The 23,808-nt window shown below is 37.7% G+C and overlaps 1 protein-coding gene across 1 annotated transcript in view; it reads left to right on the top strand.

The window, feature by feature from the left end:
• The window catches only part of LOC121376921 (structural maintenance of chromosomes flexible hinge domain-containing protein 1-like), a 92,687-nt gene extending 70,203 nt beyond the window's left edge, over positions 1-22,484 (top strand). Inside the window, exons 27-36 of the mRNA XM_041504725.1 lie at positions 2,563-2,682; positions 3,256-3,341; positions 4,318-4,437; positions 7,046-7,147; positions 10,244-10,332; positions 14,343-14,449; positions 15,740-15,810; positions 17,400-17,571; positions 19,792-19,950; positions 21,228-22,484. Coding sequence (XP_041360659.1) covers positions 2,563-2,682; positions 3,256-3,341; positions 4,318-4,437; positions 7,046-7,147; positions 10,244-10,332; positions 14,343-14,449; positions 15,740-15,810; positions 17,400-17,571; positions 19,792-19,950; positions 21,228-21,457 — 1,256 coding nt within the window. The 3' untranslated portion in view covers positions 21,458-22,484. The remainder of the gene's footprint in view (positions 1-2,562; positions 2,683-3,255; positions 3,342-4,317; positions 4,438-7,045; positions 7,148-10,243; positions 10,333-14,342; positions 14,450-15,739; positions 15,811-17,399; positions 17,572-19,791; positions 19,951-21,227) is intronic.
• Positions 22,485-23,808: the final 1,324 nt, after the last annotated feature.

Raw genomic sequence — 23,808 nt, 5'->3', positions numbered from 1 at the left:
ACAGCGGGTTTCCTCTCTCAATATCTTTGTAGTCCTTAGCCATATGTCTGACCCCATATAACCATAAATAAAATGTGTTGAGTGCATTGTTAAATAAAACATTTCCTTGTATCAGTAATCGTGTTATTAATTACACGGATATCAATACTTTTACCTGAGGTTTACAATGTAGCATCAGAGCTATTTCATTTGCAATCAGTGAGCTATCAATAATGAATGTAGTTCACTTGGTATCAGGGGAGGCAATCAATATTAGGTTTGCAGAACTGCCCTGTCTGTTGAGGAATATACATGCTTTTTTTAAATTACTGACAATGCCATTGTTGGAGCAGCAAAACACCATCATCATAGTAGTATTGACCCTAAAACAGACACATAACTGATGGCAATGTATTGTTCTATAGTACATCCCACAGGGAATGCCTTTTTTCATACTATAGAATTTACTAGTAGTTATTTATTTCTGAGCCGATTGTTTTCTAAATTGCACACATAAATAGTATTTTTTGGTTATTTCCTTCTTACGACAACCAAAACTGAAATTATTTTACAAAAATATATTTTTTATGAGGATGGAGTAGACTATAGATTTTATTTATTACAGCACAAAATGTACTAGCTTAAAAAAGTTAATGTTTGGTTTAACGACACCACTAGAGCACATTGATTTATTAATAATCATTTATTGGATATCTAGCAGTTGGTGATTTTGACATATAGTCTTAGAGAGGAAACCCGCTACATTGTTGCATTAGTAGTAAAGGGTCTTTTGTATGCACCATCCCACTGACAGGATAGCACATACCATGGCCTGTGATATGCCACTAGCTGGAAGAAGATGTATGGACTTCTATCTCCAAATTCATTATTTATTTCATTTGTTCTTTCTTTCTTTACTTTGTTTATTTTTTCTTTAATTCTTTAAATTCTTAAAAATTGTTTTAATGAAGCAAAAAAAAAAACCCAAAACAAAAAAAAACCCAGTGTGGAAGGTACTGGGTTCAAATCTGACTACCACCCAGAGCGAGTTTTGATGGCTCAGAATGGAGGTGTAAGCCCACTACACTGACTTCTCGCTCACTAACCACTAACAAGAAGAAGTTTGTTTTGTTTAACAACACCACTAGAGCACATTAATTAATTTATCATCGGCTGTTGGATGTCAACCATTTGGTAATTCTCACACATAGTCTTAGAGAGGAACACTGCTACATTTTTTCTAATGCAGCAAGGGATCTTTTATATGTATATGTACTTTCCCACAAACAGGAAAGCACATACTAACTAACCATTTACTCTGTCCTGGACAGAAGGATGTACAAGAAAGCTGATGTGTATGCACCGGACATCAGGCATGAACCCACTGGATATAAACATGAAACTGAGGTTAAAATAAAATAGAAATAAATTATTACCCATATGGGTAAAGAGACGTGGGCAAGAAAAATTATCTTTCCCTAGGTAAAGACAAAAACTCATTTTTTCTCCTAGATATGTTCTGATGTCATAATCAGTACATCTCTATTGGCTTTGACATCACAACTGTTAGGCAACAGCAAACAACGGTATTAAGTGTAAGAATAATTTTCATGGTGGCAGTCATCATCAGCGATGTATATATATATATATATATATATATGTCACAGCTATAAAGGAAGGATATATTTTATTTAACGATGCACTCAACACATTTTATTTACGGTTATATGGCATCAAACATATGGTTAAGGACTACACAGATATGGAGGGAGGAAACCTGCTGTTGCCACTTCATGGACTACTTGTTTCGATTAGCAGCAAGGGATCTTTTATATGCACCATCCAATAGGCCTACCGATGGGGATCGATCCCAAACCGACCGCGCATCAAGCGAGTGCTTTACCACTGGGCAACGTCCTGTCCCTCACGGCTATGAAGCAACACTGTCTCTTGTTCTCAACTTGCAGACTTAAAAAAAATCTTCCATAGAATGATGATTGATAATGGGTAATAAATAGAATGCCCAACGAGCTATGAGGCAATACTGTTTTATATTGCCCTCCTGAACTGATGTTGTCCAACATCACTTCACTTATGCAAAATAAACGGTATTGCCGATTAGCAAGTTGAGTATTCTCTCAATAGAATGCCCAACGAGCTATGAGGCAATACCGTTTTATATTGCCCTCCTGAACTGATGTTGTCCAACATCACTTCACTTATGCAAGATAAACAGTATTGCCGATTAGCGAGTTGAGTATTCTCAAAGTGTTTTTAGTTGCTGATGTTTCCCGGTAGTTCTACTCAAGTCAAATGTACCAGTGACAGTGTTAACAGTCTTCAACATGATAGACCCATGGTATTGCTATTTCAAGCACATTTTATGCATTTCACTCTTTCTTTTGAAACTTCTTGATGGTAACATGGCTGGATGAAAAATTATGTCTATTTACATAGTTGTTCACTTCTAAATTTCAGATTTTGAAAAATAATACCAGATATGTTTTTGAAAATCTTTATTACCATACATTTGTTTACTTCTACCATTCCTATGTACATTTGGATATTTATAACCAATTTCAGATGCTAAAAAACAGTCCCAGATGTCAGCTCTGTCGAAAGAGCGTGACAACATCCAGAGTGCAATACGGGTTTACAGATCCATGTTCGAGACACAAGAACAGTTAATTAATGAACTAAGGAGTAAGTGGAAATGATCGTGCTTCTCTATCCCTTTTATGTGTTTGTTAATTTTTCTGTACATGTCAATGATTCTAAATATCCAAACATGGAAATAGTGACTCATTTGTAATATGGTTTTTGTTTTGTTTTTTAATTTCCTCTAATGAAAAGCTGCTAAGACTAAGGTAATGAATGTGAAAAGAATCATTAATAAGTTATCATTTCTCTGTTTTGACATGTTGCATTAATTTATAATATGGATGAAACGATTGATGGATGGAAGGATGGATGGATGGATGGATGGATGGATGGATGGATGGATGGATGGATGGATAAATGTTTGTTTTTGAGATTTAAAACCATGGATGGGCAGATCAAATGGATGGTTTTAGATGGAAGAATGGGTTGATGTGGTGAGTTTGTGTGGATGGATGAAGGGTAAATTTGTTAACTGATATTTTCATGAATAAATGGATCAATTTAATGGGTTAATTCAGATACATAGGTCCATAAATAGATGAATTGGATAATTTTTGTGTTACGGAATTGAATTTGCAATAATTATATCATGTTTGAGCAATGTTTTATCTTCAGTGGCAATGGTGGACGCCGGGAAAGCAGAACAGAAAATCCGAGCAGAACTGAGAAAACAGAATATTCCCGGATCACAACTTCAGCAGGTGGGTCGAACAAACAGCTTAAAACAACTACCAGCATTTTCCTCCCTTCAGTTATTTCCCCATCCCAGCTCTGTAATAAAGGGAAGTAACTATGCCTTATACCAGCCTCCATTGTAAGTATTTTTTTTTCTCAATAAAACAAGTTTGGTTTGACGTAATAAAAAAATTGAAAGCCATATTGAAAACAACAAATGTAAAATGTTGTGTTTTTTTTTTTTTTTTGTGGGGCTTGTATTTTTTCTTTTTTTTTAGCGGAGTTTATATATATGCACTTTGTAAAAACGTTGGTCAAGTTATAAATAAAAAAGCAATATATAGTCATAGTGTAAAATGTCATCTTTTCACTGGGTTATTTTATTATCTTTTATTCTTTTTCTTTTATTATATACTATGTACATGTATATACAAAATGGATATCCATGTAGTAAAGACAGATTAACAAAATAATTATTAAATATGGAGTTGAGTAGGATAAACTAGTCCAAGAAAATAAAATTTCAATGTCCATTGGCAGACAGCATTCTTCACTATGAGTTATTATTGCAGTGTTATTTACATCTTGAACAATGTTTTTTACACACTGCACATAAAAAAATACAACATTTGTCTTATTTCTAAAAGTTTTCCTTTCCTTTTACGTCAAACCAAATTGGAATTATTAACCAAAAACACTTAATTTTTTAATATATTTTTTTGGTTTGAGTTGAAAATCAATGTGACATTACTGAAAAAAGCTTCTAATTCTAATTCTAAAATGACGTGCACATTCAGAGCAAGCTGTTGTAGCACACGCCTGTCCTGGGCACAAGTACCGGCCTACAGTCGGTTCCTCAGTCCAGGACAGGAAAGGGTTGGGGAGGGTGAAGGAGGGACTGCCTGCACTGACAGTTACAAGGGAGCACCTGCAGTCTAACCATAGTTGGTAACAGGCGGAAAAAAAAAGGTTGCAATATAATTATGTTTTTATACTGTTTAGGTTGAGACAGTTGAGAAGTTAATCCAGGCACGAATGAAAGAAAGAGAACAGTTACTAAAAGTTCCACGGAGATGTTGTGGGCTGCAGTCCATGCCGAAAGGGCCAGAGGTGTTAGGGAAGGTAAGGTTAAATAATGGACATGTTAGGGAAGGTAAGGTTAAATAATGGACATGTTAGGGAAGGTAATGTTAAATAATGGACATGTTAGGGAAGGTAAGGTTAAATAATGGACATGTTAGGGAAGGTAAGGTTAAATAATGGACATGTTAGGGAAGGTAAGGTTAAATAATGGACATGTTAGGGAAGGTAAGGTTAAATAATGGACATGTTAGGGAAGGTAATGTTAAATAATGGACATGTTAGGGAAGGTAATGTTAAATAATGGACATGTTAGGGAAGGTAAGGTTAAATAAATAATGGACAGTTTAAGTGGGGCTAGCTCTGGGTGATCAGATAAGTTTGCCAAATCAACTATTAAACTTGACATATATGGCAAAAACCCAGTTATTTTGTAACAAAATATCAATTAGTTTGCCAAATAAAAATAAAAATTGCCAAATGTTATTAAAATTTGCATTTGGCAGATTTAGCGAGTGCCAGAACTAGCCATGTTAGGGAAGGTAATGTTAAGTAAAGGACATGTTGGGGAAGGCAGTGTTAAATAAATAAAGGACATTTGAGGGAAGGTAATGTTAAATAAATAAGGGACAGTTTAGGAAAGGTAATATTAATTAAATTGAGTACATTTTAAGGAGGGTAATGTTAAGTAAAGAACATGTTGGGGAAGATAGTGTTAAATAGCAGACATTTTAGGGAAGGTAATGTTAGATAAATAATGAACTGTTTAGGGAAGGTTAAATAAATAAAGGACATTTGAGGGAAGGTAATGTTAAATAGCAGACATTTTAGGGAAGGTAATGTTAGATTAATAATGGACTGTTAAGGGAAGGTTAAATAAATAAAGGACAATAATAAGGGGCAGTTTAGGGAAGGTAATGTTAAATAGCAGACAGTTTGGGGAATGTTAAATGATTAATGGACAGTTTAGGGAAAGTATTGTTAAATTCAATAATGGGTAGTTTAGGGAAGGTAATATTAAATAAACAACAGTTTAGGGAAGGTAATGTTAAATAAATAAAGGACATTTTAGGGAAAGTAATGTTAAATAAATAAAGGACATTTTAGGGAAAGCAATGTTAAGTAAAATACTTTTTAGGGAAAGCAATGTTAAAGGGACATACCCTAGTTTCAACCTGTGATAATTAACACTAAGTTTAATTAATCTACAAACCTGTAACACATTTAGATAAAGTTACAATTTAGTGAAACATGAGTCTGTGACTTTGAAATGGTGAAATACCCTCTTAAAATAGACTAAAACTCGACTCCATAACTGTTACTACTCGGACGCTCGTGCGTTTTTAAAAATATGAGAAATGCATTTTGTGATATTAAAAACACCAGGAAGACCAAAAACACTTCAAATGTATGGAAATTAATAATCTAAACCATAAAATCTAAGTAAAGTATGATTTCAGTTATCAAAACCAGATTTTGTTTTGTTAGTGTTTAAAAACTAGGGTATGTCCCTTTAAATAAAGGGCATTTTAGGGAAAGCAATGTTAAATAAATAAAGGGCTGTTTAGATACGGTAATATTAAATAGCAGACAGTTTAGGGAATGTTAAATAAATAAAGGGCTGTTTAGATACGGTAATATTAAATAGCAGACAGTTTAGGGAATGTTAAATAAATAAAGGGCTGTTTAGATACGGTAATATTAAATAGCAGACAGTTTAGGGAATGTTAAATAAATAAAGGGCTGTTTAGATACGGTAATATTAAATAGCAGACAGTTTAGGGAATGTTAAATAAATAAAGGGCTGTTTAGATACGGTAATATTAAATAGCAGACAGTTTAGGGAATGTTAAATAAATAAAGGGCTGTTTAGATACGGTAATATTAAATAGCAGACAGTTTAGGGAATGTTAAATAAATAATGGACAGCTAAGGGAAAGTATTATTAAATAAATATTGGTTGTTTTAGGGAAGGTAATGTGAAATAATTAAAGTAGTGGTTCTGATTAATAGAAACCATTATATCAATTAATGGAATACAATGTCCATTTGTCTGGCTATGGTATATGTAAATATGTAAATAATTTAATTGATTTTAAACTATTACATACATTGCAACAACAAAAAAAAGAACAAGGTGTTTCTAGTTGAAATTTCAAAACTGGAATCATAATCGAATAAGTTATGACTGAGAAATAACATGTAACCTAATAATCAGGGTCTGTGGTGTGTATTTGAAAGTTGGAGGGGGGGGGGGGGGCACTGTCAATTTAATGACCTGGGAGATGAAAATACATATACTTAAGGGCCAAAACCTGTTAGGAGGCTTTAGGGCATGCATCCCTGATCAAAAATTTAATTTTAGATGTTAAAATACAGCATTTTCATCCTTTTGAGCACAGTAAAATGGAAAAGTGGGGGAGTGTGGGGGGGGGGGGGGGTCATGGCCTCTGCAACCCAGTCTGTTCTGCAGCCCTTGCTAATCAGTTACCCTGACTATGGCCTACTAAGATTAACAGTGATATGCGTAACCTCTGAAAATATGATTTTAATGTGAACAGTAGTTCACTAGTGTTATAGGACAGACTGATAATAGCAACAGTGTTGGCAGTTGAACAACACTACAAATTTTTTCTTTCTTTTTTTTCAGATTGCCCATCTTGCTATGGTTGAAGATAACGACATTGCTAGAGTCTTGTCCTGGCACATGTCAGCTGATATGGACTGTGTCATCACCTTGACAACCAAACGGGTTTGTAGAAAACCAATGAATGTATACTTGTGTTAATGTTTCACTTTATGTATTGAAACGAAACTAAGTGAGAAGTTTGTTTAGCTAATATGTCTGTTCATGTATGTCATATAAGTTAATACTGAAAAATCTCTCCTTTTTAAGTTAGATTAAGGTATGAATTTATCATTTTCCCATCCCTTTTTTCATCAACTTTCACGTTTGCATGAATTTCAATAAAGTTTTCATGTCAGAATACATTCTGTGATAAACAAATCAGCTATGTGACTGCTATTTTTAGGAAGTACAGTCGCTTGGTAACTGACATGCAAAAAATCTGTGTAGGATGACCTGAAATGTTTGGAGTTATTCCCCCTTAAGCCAGAACACCACCTAGTTTTGCTGTTATACAAGAGACAGCATACCACATGTATAGTCAGTTTCTGCCAAAGGGTAAAACGGGTATGACGCCATACCCACATTTTTATTTTATTTTATTTTTTATTTTTAAGTTAACCTTTTAACAAAATTAATTAGTCTTATCATTACTGTATGATTTTCTTAACCCTAACCCTAAACTTAACCGATATTCTTTCTGGGGTAGGCCTCCCCATACCCCTGTTGATGATTGCATTCAATTCCACAGTGCCATACCCAAAAATGTATTTTTGGCAGAAACACTGATAGTTGTTATCATTTAGTAATAAAAGTTACTAATAGAGAGGTCAAACTGCTTTTAATCATCAGTGAAAGATTTCAGAAAGATTTCAGTATTTTATGTTATTTAATTAAGACCTTTTTCCTAAACTGGACATATACTCTTCAAAAAAAGAAACGCAAAAGGGTACAAATGGGTTATAACTCCGATTTTATGTTTCCTACCGGTTCATGCTTTGTGAATATAAGATCATTGCATGTCCCAAACACATTCCCACGGTTACATTCGATAAAACGCAGCTACTGTACAATAAAGTTCCAAAATGTGAATATTCGCAAAAACGCAGCCACGTGCAAACCATGTCACCACTGCACGTGCGTTGTCTGCACGTGCAACATGAACACCGACAGTATAAAAGTGCAGGGTGTTCGCTTGCCTGGCCTCTGTATCTGGCCGACATTTGACAATCCAGGACATGCCACGTCTCAGTGAACCGCAGAGAAACAATGCCATCGGCCGACTAGACGCAGGCGAATCCAGAACGGCCGTTGCCAGGGCATTCCATGTGTCCCCAAGCACCATCTCCAGACTGTGGGACCGTTACCAGCAACATGGATCAACACGTGACCTCCCTAGATCCGGTCGACCACGGGTCACTACCCCCGGCAGGATCGCTACATCCGGGTACGCCACCTTCGGGAACGATTGACTACTGCCACCTCCACAGCCGCAGCAATACCAGGTTTGCGCAGGATATCCGACCAGACCGTACGGAACCGCCTACGTGAGGTAGGAATTCGTGCCAGACGTCCAGTTCGAGGTGTCATCTTAACACCACAACACCGTCGACACCGACTGCAGTGGTGCCAGATTCATCGACAATGGCCTCAACTGCGATGGAGACAGGTGTGGTTCAGTGACGAGTCCCGATTTCTGCTCCGACGTCATGATGGAAGATGTCGCGTGTATAGGCGTCGTGGTGAACGTTATGCGGCAAATTGCGTGCAGGAAGAGGACAGATTCGGCGGGGGTAGTGTCATGGTGTGGGCAGCCATCTCACACACTGGCAGAACTGACCTGGTCCACGTGCGGGCAACCTGAATGCACAGGGCTACATTGACCAGATCCTCCGGCCACACATCGTTCCAGTTATGGCCAACGCCAACGCAGTGTTCCAACATGACAACGCCAGGCCTCACACAGCACGTCTCACAACGGCTTTCCTACAGAACAACAACATTAATGTCCTTCCTTGGCCATCGATATCACCGGATTTGAACCCAATTGAGCATCTATGGGACGAGTTGGACCGACGCCTCCGACAGTGACAACCACAGCCCCAGACCCTGCCCGAGCTGGCAGCAGCCTTGCAGGCCGAGTGGGCCACCATCCCCCGGGACGTCATCCGTACTCTGGTTGCTTCAATGGGCAGGCGGTGCCAGGCAGTTGTCAACACACGCGGAGGCCACACCCGGTATTGACTCCAGATGACCTTGACCTTGGTCCTATCACTTACTCACAATGGACTAGAGTGAATTGTGAACAATCCTGCAACATTTGGTAATTATCGGACTCACCATTCAATAATTAAATCAATTCTCCAAATGTTACGACAATGTGGTTTTGCGTTTCTTCTTTTGAAGAGTATATATTAAACTGCTACACAAAAAAAAAGTAAAGTTTGTTTTATTTAACGACACCACTAGAGCACATTGATTTTTTATATTATCATCGGCTATTGGACGTCAAACATATGGTCATTCTGACACTATTTTCCAATGGAAGCCCGCTGTTGCCACATAGGCTACTCTTTTATGACAGGCAGCAAGGGATCTTTTATTTGTGCTTCCCACAGGCAGGATAGAACAAACCATGGCCTTTGTTGAACCAGTTATGGATCACTGGTCGGTGCAAGTGGTTTACACCTACCCATTGAGCCTTGCGGAGCACTCACTCAGGGTTTAGAATTGGTATCTGGATTAAAAATCCCATGCCTCCACTGGGATCCAAAACCAGTACCTACCAGCCTGTAGACCGATGGCCTAACCACGACGCCACCGAGGCCGGTAAACTGCTACACAAAGATATGTCACTGGGAATGGTGATGTGGTCCCTTAAATAAGTTGAAAACAATTATTGATGTCCATGAACTTCCATGTATATGTCTCACTCCAGCCAGTGCACCACGACTGGTACATCAAAGGCTGTGGTATGTGCTATCCTGTCTACGGGATGGTGCATATAAAAGATCCCTTGCTGCTAATTTAAAAGAGTAGCCCATGAAGTGGCGACAGCGGGTTTCCTCACTCAATATCTATGTCGTCCGTAACCATATGTCCGACGCCATATAACTGTAAATAAAATGCGTTGAGTACGTCGTTAAATAAAATATTTCCTTCTTCCATGTATATGAACTCTGTGTTATCCTTTTGAACTATTAATATTTTATTTGATTCCAGGCAAAAGAAATCTACCACCAGACAAATGGAAAACAGCAAGTTTTACCTCTCGACTCGATTTACCGAAAAAATCTTCCAGACTGGTCCAAGTAAGTCAGGGCAGTTCTAGAAATTGTTACATGTTAACAGAGGGGTGTACAGTATGTTCCAATCCTCTCCACCCTAGAAATTATTACATGTTAACAGAGGGGGGTGCAATATTATTACATGTTAACAGAGGGGGGTGCAATATGTTCTATTCCTCTCCACCCTAGAAATTATTACATGTCAACAGAGGTGGGTGCAATATGTTCCGTTCCTCTCCACCCTAGAAATTATTACATGTCAACAGAGGGGGGTGCAATATGTTCCGTTCCTCTCCACCCTAGAAATTATTACATGTCAACAGAGGGGGGTGCAATATGTTCTGTTCCTCTCCACCCTAGAAATTATTACATGTCAACAGAGGGGGGTGCAATATGTTCTGTTCCTCTGCACCCTAGAAATTATTACATGTCAACAGAGGGGGGTGCAATATGTTCTGTTCCTCTCCACCCTAGAAATTATTACATGTCAACAGAGGGGGGTGCAATATGTTCTGTTCCTCTCCACCCTAGAAATTATTACATGTCAACAGAGGGGGGTGCAATATGTTCTGTTCCTCTCCACCCTAGAAATTATTACATGTCAACAGAGGGGGGTGCAATATGTTCTGTTCCTCTCCACCCTAGAAATTATTACATGTCAACAGAGGGAGGTGCAATATGTTCTGTTCCTCTCCACCCTAGAAATTATTACATGTCAACAGAGGGGGGTGCAATATGTTCTGTTCCTCTCCACCCTAGAAATTATTACATGTCAACAGAGGGGGGTGCAATATGTTCTGTTCCTCTCCACCCTAGAAATTATTACATGTCAACAGAGGGGTGTGCAATATGTTCTGTTCCTCTCCACCCTAGAAATTATTACATGTCAACAGAGGGGTGTGCAATATGTTCTGTTCCTCTCCACCCTAGAAATTATTACATGTCAACAGAGGGGGGTGCAATATGTTCTGTTCCTCTCCACCCTAGAAATTATTACATGTCAACAGAGGGGGGTGCAATATGTTCTGTTCCTCTCCACCCTAGAAATTATTACATGTCAACAGAGGGGGGTGCAATATGTTCTGTTCCTCTCCACCCTAGAAATTATTACATGTCAACAGAGGGGGTGCAATATGTTATGTTCCTCTCCACCCTAGAAATTATTACATGTCAACAGAGGGGGGTGCAATATGTTCTATTCCTCTCCACCCTAGAAATTATTACATGTCAACAGAGGGGGGTGCAATATGTTCTATTCCTCTCCACCCTAGAAATTATTACATGTTAACAGAGGGGGGTGCAATATGTTCTATTCCTCTCCACCCTAGAAATTATTACATGTTAACAGAGGGGGGTGCAATATGTTCTATTCCTCTCCACCTTAGAAATTATTACATGTTAACAGAGAGGGAGGTGCAATATGTTCTATTCCTCTCCACCTTAGAAATTATTACATGTTAACAGAGGGGGGTGCAATATGTTCTGTTCCTCTCCACCTTAGAAATTATTACATGTTAACAGAGGGGGGTGCAATATGTTCTGTTCCTCTCCACCCTAGAAATTATTACATGTTAACAGAGGGGGTGCAATATGTTCTATTCCTCTCCACCCTAGAAATTATTACATGTTAACAGAGGGGGGTGCAATATGTTCTATTCTTCTCCACCTTAGAAATTATTACATGTTAACAATGAGGGGTGCAATATGTTCTATTCCTCTGCACCTTAGAAATTATTACATGTTAACAGAGGGGGGTGCAATATGTTCTATTCCTCTGCACCTTAGAAATTATTACATGTTAACAGAGGGGGGTGCAATATGTTCTATTCCTCTCCACCTTAGAAATTATTACATGTTAACAGAGGGGGGTGCAATATGTTCTGTTCCTCTCCACCTTAGAAATTATTACATGTTAACAGAGGGGGGTGCAATATGTTCTGTTCCTCTCCACCCTAGAAATTATTACATGTTAACAGAGGGGGGTGCAATATGTTCTGTTCCTCTCCACCTTAGAAATTATTACATGTTAACAGAGGGGGGTGCAATATGTTCTGTTCCTCTCCACCTTAGAAATTATTACATGTTAACAGAGAGGGGGTGCAATATGTTCTATTCCTTTCCACCTTAGAAATTATTACATGTTAACAGAGGGGGGTGCAATATGTTCTATTCCTCTCCACCTTAGAAATTATTACATGTTAACAGAGGGGGTGCAATATGTTCTGTTCCTCTTCACCCTAGAAATTATTACATGTTAACAGAGGGGGGTGCAATATGTTCTATTCCTCTCCACCTTAGAAATTATTACATGTTAACAGAGAGGGGGTGCAATATGTTCTATTCCTCTCCACCTTAGAAATTATTACATGTTAACAGAGGGGGTGCAATATGGTCTATTCCTCTCCACCCTAGAAATTATTACATGTTAACGGGGGGGGGGGGGGGTGTGCAATATCTTCTATTCCTCTCCACCTTAGAAATTATTACATGTTAACGGGGGGGGGGGGGGGTGCAATATGTTCTATTCCTCTCCACCCTAGAAATTATTACATGTTAACAGAGGGGGGTGCAATATGTTCTGTTCCTCTCCACCCTAGAAATTATTACATGTTAACAGAGAGGGGTGCAATATGTTCTATTCCTCTCCACCTTAGAAATTATTACATGTTAACAGAGGGGGGTGCAATATGTTCTATTCCTCTCCACCTTAGAAATTATTACATGTTAACATAGGGGGGTGCAATATGTTCTATTCCTCTCCACCCTAGAAATTATTACATGTTAACAGAGAGGGGGTGCAATATGTTCTATTCCTCTCCACCCTAGAAATTATTACATGTTAACAGAGAGGGGGTGCAATATGTTCTATTCCTCTCCACCCTAGAAATTATTACATGTTAACAGAGGGGGGTGCAATATGTTCTATTCCTCTCCACCTTAGAAATTATTACATGTTAACAGAGGGGGGTGCAATATGTTCTATTCCTCTCCACCCTAGAAATTATTACATGTTAACAGAGGGGGGTGCAATATGTTCTATTCTTCTCCACCCTAGAAATTATTACATGTTAACAGAGGGGGGTGCAATATGTTCTATTCCTCTCCACCCTAGAAATTATTACATGTTAACAGAGGGGGGTGCAATATGTTCTATTCCTCTCCACCTTAGAAATTATTACATGTTAACAGAGGGGGGTGCAATATGTTCTATTCCTCTCCACCTTAGAAATTATTACATGTTAACAGAGGGAGGTGCAATATGTTCTATTCCTCTCCACCTTAGAAATTATTACATGTTAACAGAGGGAGGTGCAATATGGTCTATTCCTCTCCACCCTAGAAATTATTACATGTTAACAGAGGGAGGTGCAATATGGTCTATTCCTCTCCACCCTAGAAATTATTACATGTTAACGGGGGGGGGGGGGGGGGGGGGGTAGCAGCATTATCCTATAGCTTAATGTTTCACAAATTAAGGCCCTTTAAGGTGCAGACGCCAGTTTCAGCCCCTGAAAATTAACACTTAAGTTTAGTTAATCTTCAAACCTGCAAAACACATTTGGATAAGGTTATAACATAGAGAAGCTAAAGTCTGTTATGTTTTAATGGGAAAATACCATCTAAAAAATAAACTAAAGCTTGTCACGATAACCATTACTTCTCAGATGAACGTGTGTTTTTAGAGTTATGAAGAATTATTACAAAAAACGTGGATGGCCAGAACCACTTCAGGTGTAGTTTAAAATGATCAAAAACGGCTTAAAAACTAGCGTCTGTGACTTTAATTTGTGATATTTATACACACACATTACAGTAACTTTAATTGCAGATACCTATGGTTGTTCTCAAATTTTACACATCGCAAAAAAGCTGTAATAAAACATGCAAATTTATACGCATGTTTTTTTTCCTGGTTTATAGTAGTGGATTCAGATTGCATTATGATTGTCATACTAAATATTGCTCTGCATACATTGTTTATAAGTTTTAAATTCTACCTAAATTCTACCTGAATAAACCTATCTTGTTTGCAGACCTCTTCCACACGTTCGATTCCGCTCCAACTGGAGACCTGCAGGGAACCCAGTTTATGCCAGAAATCTGCTCATTTTCCCTCAGGATCAAAGTAATTGTAAAATAGGTAACACATTCTTTTCTGTTGTATTTTGCATTAAAGGGACATTCCTGAGTTTGCTGCAATTTTTAAGATGTTATTGACTAACAGAGACTTTTTAACGATTGTAATTACATTTCAAATATATTTTTCTGCATAAAATATTAGTGGCTGTATATTAAACGTGTTTCTGATCATTCTACTATTTGTACTAGGTTAAATTTCATACGTACGTACAAAATTATTTGAAGACAAAATCCAGTTTGGGTTTCTTACAAATATTAAAACGACCAGAAACACATTGAATATACAGACACTGATATTCTAAACAAGAAAATATGTTTAATATGTAAGTTTAATTGTAGAAATATTTTATTTTTTTGGAAACATTTTACAATGCAGCAAACTCGGGAATGTCCCTTTAATAGGTTGATATTATTACCCGAGTATATGTACTTTACAGAATCTATGAAACAAGTTAAAACAGGTAAAGCTGTGATATTATGGAGGTGAGATTTGGTTTCTGTTCTTATATCTAGTTAAGTTTCAAGGGCACAGTTTTGGGCACACACCTCAGCTATCTGGGCTGTCTGTCCAGGACAGTGGGTTAGTGGTAGTGGGAGAGAAGTTGGTGTAGTAGAAACTCTGTCTGGATTGGTCTGAACACAGTACCTGCTAGCCTTAAATCAAATGACTTCAGCTGGGTCAAAGTTGGAGGTGCATCCAACTTTTGATAGAGCAGTTAACACCACAAAACCTGTGATTGGTGATAAATGTGAGTGTGTTGATTGTATAAAAAAAATTAGTTTCATCTAGGCAAAGAATGTATGCAATTTTATTTCATCTAGTACCACTGTGTCAAGTAGCCTTCTGTTTGAAACATGTATGGGGTACCTGTAAAAAAAACCCAAAACCTCAAATGTTGTACAGAACTAGGATAGTCATAGACGCTACCTGTTATCTCTGAAATGAGCAGCTTGACCGTCCATTTTTTTCTGATTCACTTTAAGGGTGAGGGGTAGTAGTATTTATATCCGTGGTGTTTCTGTCGATTGATATGCAGCAGGTAGGAGTTTAACCACATATGTTACTATTGTCATCTATGTGATGTTATTTGGTGGTATACACCTTTAAGGCAGATCGTTTAACTATGTTGCCATCAAAATCATATTTTATAGTTTGAAATGTGAGATATGTTGATAAGAAAATGAAATTATTTGTGCAATTTTGCAAATTGCTTTGGTCTGTGTAATGTGCTTATTAAGTTCCACACTGAATGTGTTTATTTATTAATATGTTTATCTATTTGTATTTCAGTTTTTGGTATGTTGCTTGGTGATACGTTAATCTTAGATTCTCTGGATTATGCCAATATCTACAGACAAGAGGTAGGTCACATTTTTATTTAGCATCTGTGTGTTGTGACATATTTGTTTGCTATTGTATTACATTATCAATAGTTCGTTAAATACACATCAACCATTTGTAGCCTTTGAAATTTGGATATCTTGTGACATATTTTAGTACAAATATTAAGAAAAAAAAGTAAAGTTTGTTTTATTTAACGACGCCACTAGAGCACATTGATTTTTTATCTTATCATCGGCTATTGGACGTCAAACTGACACTGTTTTTTAGAGGAAACCCGCTGTTGCCACATAGGCTACTCTTTTACGACAGGCAACAAGGGATCTTTTATTTGTGCTTCCCACAGGCAGGATAGCACAAACCATGGCCTTTGTTGAACCAGTTATGGATCACTGGTCGGTGCAAGTGGTTTACACCTACCCACTGAGCCTTGTGGACCACTCACTCAGGGTTTGGAGTCTGTATCTGGATTAAAAAACCCATGCCTCGACTGGGATCCGAACCCAGTACCTACCAGCCTGTAGACCGATGGACTAACCACGATGCCACCGAGGCCGGTCAAATAATAGGAAATCAAACCACTGTTGACGAATGGCGGGAGACACAGAGGTGGAGGAACAGTGCCGTTGCCCTAAACACCAAAATATGTAAAGTAATAAGTTTGTTTTTGTGTTTTTGCACATTGATTAATTAATCACCGGCTATTAGATGTCAAACATTTGGTAATTCTGACTCGTAGTCACCAGAGGAAACCTGCTACATATTTCCTAATGCAGCAACGGATCTTTTATGTGCACTTTCCCACAGACAGGATAGCACATACCACAGCCTTTGGTATACCAGTCGAGGTGCACTGGCTGCAACGAGAAATAGCCCAAAGAGGTCACTGACGGGGATCGATCCTAGACTGACTGTGCACCATGCAGGTGCATTACCACTGGGCTACGTCCTACAGCTTTTGCTGTGGCAATTTGAAGGTCTGCTCTTGTCATAGAAATTAAACAGATTTTTCCTTTTAGCATTGTTTGTTATTTCTTTTACATTCATCAGAGTATGAACAAAAAAAATTACCTGCAAACTTTGTGAATCCCGAAATAACAGACAATCCTTATAATTAAATTATTCTTACTAATAATAAGATTAAAAGTTCATATTTTATTTTGAATTAAATTATTTTGGTTCATAAACAAAAGCGCTCAATAATAACAATAATATGTTCATTTAGAATTGAACAAACCACACACACTGCCCCACAATTCTGACTCGAGATGTAAAAAAAAAAATTTTTTAATTAATGTCTGTGTATAAATAACATACTTCACTGTGATGTGTTATTGTCTGTTTAGATTGTGAAACACACACACTGCCCGACGATCCTGACTCGAGATGTAATTTTTTTTAAAAATTAATGTCTGTGTATAAATAACATACTTCACTGTGATGTGTTATTGTCTGTTTAGATTGTGAAACACACACACTGCCCGACGATCCTGACTCGAGATGTAAAATATTTGGATTTTTTTGATTGACTCGAGATGTAATATTTTTTTTTTATTGATGTGTGTGTCTAAATAACATTCTTCACTGTGATGTGTTATTGTCTGTGTAGATTGTGAAACACACACACTGCCCGACGATCCTGACTCGAGATGGAGAGCGGATCCGAAGTAACGGAAAATTTGGTGGAGCAATGAATCGAGCTCTGCCCATTGAGAAACTACGAGGAGCTGTGTTTGGTGAGCCACTGCCAATGGCTTACCACGCCCTGTGTACACAGATAGGTATGTTTAGAAAAGAAATATTCCCTAGAAATTTGGCAAGGCATGGTATACCAAACACTTTTGGGGCATTTTCACCATTTTCGGTTTTTCATTAAAAATACACAAAAATTAATTGAAATAAACATTAATGTAATTTATGTGCTTGCTTTAATAAATGAATGGCAAAAGATATAAAAGGCATATTTTATTAATTAATAATAGCTTTTTGGGTGTTTTATAAATGCAATTTTAGAATTAATTAGTGAAAAAGACTTCTTTAATCTCAGGGCAGCATGGTGCTGATTAAGGCAAGATGGTGCTAGACTATTGAGGCATGGTGCTGCACCGTGCTAAAACAAACTAGGGAAAACACTAAAATAGTCAAACCTGATCAGTGACTTGCTATGCACTATGTACATAGATGGGGCCGGATCTTGCTCAGTGGGTAGAGTGCTCACCTGAGGTGCTTGCGTCGCAACCAACCTTTTAACTTTTATGTACCTAAACAGGTATGTAGAGCAGGTAAAGTGAAGCAAACAAACACTACTCAGTGCAAGTGTTTAACCTCTACCAATGGCTTACCACACACTCTCTAAGTATGTAGGTAATGGAGATGTATGAGGAGGTGTAGGTTCGTGAAAAATAATTCACGAGCCCCGTATTGGCTAAAATGGCAAAGAATATTTACAAAATTAATAACCCAAAACCATAGGATCCTTTGGGACCTAGCTTGAACGATTTGGTTAGGAAATCCTTAGCAGTGGATGGCTGGCAGTAAGTGTGATGCATGTGCTAAACATGTAATATCTGATTTCTGATTTAGTTTCCGACAGTCTGCTGTGTTCCGCCAGCATACATTACTACCACTAGTATCAGGTTTATAAAGCTTAAATTACATGTTTATTTGATGATGGAGATTTTTGGCCTCATGGGCTAAAGCGTTGTACTTGTTTACAATGAATACGTTCTGTCAGTAATGAGTTCGAATCCCTAACCTGAATGCATAATAAGTTCAAATTGCATTGTTTCACAGGTGTAGATCCTTGATTCTTGAAAAATAATCTATACCTAGAACAAGTGTGACATCACAGGTGTGGATTAAATTAGATAAGTAACAAAGAAACACCATCCAAGTGTATAAACCACACTACAAACATGAGACAATTGTTTAGGTTTTCCCTATAATATGTAGCTAAACATCTCTGATTTTTTTTTTTTTTTTTATTTTTTATTTTTATTTAAACCGCCACAAACATTTAACACAGAGACGAAGGCATTTGTTGTATTTTTGGACATTACAAACATGGATGATGATGAGATGAATGGTGAAGCCGCAGTATTTCCATTTCGGTATGGGACTACTTGACAGGTCCGTGCTCCACGCTTGCTGTCAGTTGAGCTATCTCAGTATCACCCGAGCCCGGGGTACACAGAACCTGCAGTGCATGTCGGGTAATCATCCCCCATGTAAGGTCATACACTCGGGAGACACACCCATAATCGCACCTGTGACGTGAGTGAAACTCGGTGTATGTGGCCTTACACCTACCCATTGAGCCTAGCGGTGCACTCACTCTGGGTTTGAGCCGGTAACACATCTCTGATAGTTACATGTACATAAACAATAGGTATGACTTCAGCTGTTGAAAATGGCTCTAATAGTTAGGGTGGGGTGTAGCCCAGTGGTTAAGTGCTCGCTTGATGTGCGGTCGGTTTAGGATCAATCCCCGTCATTAGCCCCATTGGGCTATTTCTTGCTCTTCTCAGTGCACCACGACTGGTATGTACTGTCCTGTCTGTGGGATGATGCATATAAAAGATCCTTTGCTACTTGTGGAAAAATGTAATGGTTTCTAAGATTATAATGTATAAAAATTACCAAATGTTTGACATCCAACAGCCGATGATTAATAAATCAATGTGCTCCAGTGGTGTCGTTAAACAAAACAAATGTTAACAACTAATGAACAATACACCATAGTGTTTAAAAACTAGGGTCTGTCATGTTAAAGATGTTTTGTTTAACAACAACACTAGAGCACATTGATAAATTAACCATCGGCTATTGAGTGTCAGACAGTTGGTAATTCTGACTCGTAGTCATCAGAGGAAACCCGCAACATTTTCCCTAATGCAGCAAGAGATTTTTTTTATATGCTCTTTCCCACAGACAGGAAAGCACATACCACGGCCTTTGCCCAGTTGTGATGGTCATGTTAAAGAATACGGTTTTCTTCACAGACACCTTACAGAACTACAAGGCAGCACTGGTACAGCACCAGAAAGCTGAAGACGACCTTCAGGAGCAGCTGACCGTGAGGAAGGAACCGGAGATGGCTGCCAAATACAAAGAGTGTGACGAGGCCGAGAAACAACTCAAAGAAGTGGAACACAAACTGGGTACGTCTTTTAATGGGACCAGTCTGCTCAGAATACCGTACTCAAAGTCGAGGTATTCTGAGTTGTACAACTCAAAGAAGTGAACACAAACTGGGTACGTCTTTTAATGGGACTAGTCTACTCAGAATACCGTACTCAAAGTAGAGCTATTCTGATTTGTACAACTCAAAGAAGTGGAACACAAACAGGGTACGTCTTTTAATGGTACTAGTCTACTCAGAATACTGTACTCAAAGTAAAGCTATTCTGAGTTGTACAACTCAAAGAAGTGGAACACAAACTGGGTACGTCTTTTAATGGTACTAGTCTACTCAGAATACCGTACTCAAAGTAGAGCTATTCTGAGTTGTACAACTCAAAGAAGTGGAACACAAACTGGGTACGTCTTTTAATGGTACTAGTCTACTCAGAATACTGTACTCAAAGTAAAGGTATTCTGCATAGTACAACTCAAAGTAGAGGTATTCTGAGTAATACAAATCAAAATGTGGTATTCTGAGTAATATTACTGAAATGTAATAAATGAAGATTATTAACATGAGCTTGTGTGTTGTACTGATTTTAGGATGTTTGTATTCCCTAAGCGAGAGTAACACATAAATCCTGACCAGGGCTTCTAGATTATGGTAGCCCCACTCCCATGGCTAGTGATATTCAGTGTTGGGCTAGTAAATAACTACTATTGCTATGCCCAATGGCTAGTGAATTATTTTTGGTCAAATGTTGCAGTTAAGTCTTATTTTTTAAATATGAATATCCTGCCCCCACCTCACCTCCAAATATTAGTGTTTTTAAGCTCTATCTCCCTCTTTAGGTGAAATATCCGATTATTACTATTATTTAGTAAAAGTGTTTTAACTTAAAGTAAAGTAGGGCTAGTGAATTTTTAATCGTGGCTAATAAATTTAAAAATCACTGATCCCATGGCTAGTGGATTTTATAAAAACACTAGAAGCCCTGCTGACATAAGTGTTGTAAAATGAGTACGATACACACACAAGTGTAATAATTTCTTTATTATCCTTATTATTATTGTTATTGTTTTATGAATAACAAGGGCCATCTCAAAATATTTCAACCACAACTAGAAGGAGGAGACGAAATGACTTCACATTTCACATGCATAGTCTGAGCTAGGACTGGGGGAAGAAACAGCATGTTATGATGTCTCTTCCCAAAATTATGTCATTACTCTCGTTATTACACGTGTGCTTTGTATGATATTTGTTAACTTGGTATGTTGAACCATGTGGATAATAAAATATTCTATCCTCCAGGTGTTGGTTTGCAGTCTTGTGGTTCTCTCCCCAGTGTCATCCACTCTCAGTCTCTGAGTCCACCACCTCTCACTAAACGACCTCGGGTATCAGGGGGCAGAACTCCACCCGCAGCGCCACCACCTCCAGTTGCTGATCCTGACGACACTCCGACACGCGCCAGTAAACGCATCGCTTCCATGACAACAGTCATTACGGACGATGGGAGGAAGAAACTGAGGAAAACATGAACACAGAGTTTGGTAGATGGTGAAAATTGTATACAGGACGATTCACTTAGCTTTGATTGGTGGATTGTTTGTGTAAGAGAAATTATCATTGGTGGATTAAATGTGTAAGAGGATTTATGATTGGTCGATTTATGTAGCATGTGGATTTTGCTGAATACATAATGAAAGCAGAGACTAGGAACCAACAATGTGTCATGGATGGCACATATGCATATGTGACAAAAATAAAGTTCACACATGTCGAATGTTGTCTTAGAAATATTTAACCGACAGAAGTAAAAAAAAAAAAAAACTTGAAATTCTTCTAAATGTTTATTTTTACTGATGAGCATAAGAAAATGGATTACTGGTGTACATATACAGGTATTTTGATTGGCGAATGTTCAAGTAAAATATATAGTAGAAAATGGAAACGGTGAACAGTCTGCTGTAACGAGGTACAGTGTGTGGGGAGGGATTGTGTGTGTGTTTATGTGTGTGTTAATATGGATGACCGTCGGTCGAAGCACATGCATTGTCAACACAGCAGAGACATCTATCACATGACTAATATAGTCTGCTCTCATTATTATGTTAGGTTGTACTTGTAAGTAACAAATCACAATAATCTGGGCTAGCTCTGCGTAAGCAAAACCATTTGTCAAATTATCTTTAAATATGCAAAATCTACCGTTATTTTTCAACAAAATATCAATTAGTACATGAAATTTTATTGCCAAATCAAAATAAAATTTGCCAATTGTTCCTGAAATTCGCAATTGACGAATTTGGCGAGTGGTAGAGCTAGCCCTGATAATTTTATTGCCAGAGACGAGATACAGATAATATTTTAAAGCAAAGATTTGACAATAAATTGTTAATGTATAAAAAAAAGCTGATTATTAACTAACAGTTATGGCTGTAGCACTGGGCCCCGTTCCACGAAGTGATCTTAGCCCTAAGATAACCTTAAGTGCATAGCTACCTTATACACTAAGGTAATCTTAGTGCTAAGATCGCTTCGTGGAACGGGGCCCTGGTCATCCAAATTTTGTAATACAGCTCCAGGGCCCCGTTCCACAAAGTGATCTTAGCCCTAAGATCACCTTAAGTGCATAACTACCTTATACACTAAGGTGATCTTAGTGCTAAGATTGCTTCGTGGAACGGGCCCCTGTTAGATGGTTACAGTGTATAATAATGATGGGATTTTCAGACTCTATAGATGAGGGCAAAATTATGAACGATTTGAATACTGTTATCATTTTGTTTGTTTTAAACTATAATATTCTGCTGTATGACAACCACAGTAACCCGTTACAATTTGTAAATATTGTTAGACTGATCCAAATCTTCTGCCCTTAACTATAACGATGTTAATCTAGAGGGCAGTATGTTAAAGTATGTGGTATGTTCTGCTGTTCTGGTAAAATGAATATATACACTCTTGAGGTCAGTTAAACAAAAGCATGGTTTAAATAACAAGATGCCTGGAATATCTGCAGAATATTTTTCATGCATGGCAGTTTCTGAAGAAACAAAAAGCATTTATTTTATGCAGACATGTTTATTTAAGAGTAGCTTTTTATTTTTATTACATTAAAATATATTTTGCAGGTGAAATATAAATTATTTAATTTGATTTGGGGTAGTGTTTATGAAGACATTTGCCCCCATCACTGTTTTTCCCATTGGTGGGCCCATTGGGCTATTTCTCTTTCCAACCTGTACATCACAACTGGTATATCGAAGGCCATGGTACGTGCTATCCTGTCTGTGAGATGGTGCTTATAAAAGATCCCTTGCTACCAGTGAAAAAATGTAGTGCTTTTCTTCTCTAAGACTGTCAGAATTACCAAATGTTTAACATCCAGTAGCCATGGATTAATAAATCAATGTGCTCTAGTGGTGTCATTAAACAAAACAAACTTTAACTTTAACTGGTTTGTCGAAGAACCGATTTATGTAATGAAATTTGTTTTGAGGAAGTGTGAAATTCATGAACCCTGTGAGTAAATATTATTTTTCGTGAATCCACTTTTCAATGCATTCCCCAGCTTAATCTATTATTAATTAAATTTGTTATTCTAACTGCCAAATTAACTACTATAATTTTATGTTTTAATGAAAAAAAGATTGGTTAATATGGCAAGGAATATTTACAAAATTAATGATTCAAAACGACAGGGTCCTTTCAGATCTAACCTGAGCCCACATTTTCGAAGCAGTCTTAGCCTACGAAATCGTGAAACCATCGTAAACTATGATGTATCTATGGCGTGTGCTGTAGTGACATCACAACCTACGATTACGTAGCTTCGAAAATATAGGCCCTGAATCCTCAGCAGTGGATGGCTGGTTTTAAGGATGTG

The sequence above is a fragment of the Gigantopelta aegis genome, chromosome 7, assembly GCF_016097555.1.
Source record: "Gigantopelta aegis isolate Gae_Host chromosome 7, Gae_host_genome, whole genome shotgun sequence".
NCBI lineage: Eukaryota > Metazoa > Mollusca > Gastropoda > Neomphalida > Peltospiridae > Gigantopelta > Gigantopelta aegis.
The sequence above is the reverse complement of the archived record's forward strand: the minus strand, read 5'-3'. Positions and strand labels throughout refer to the sequence as shown.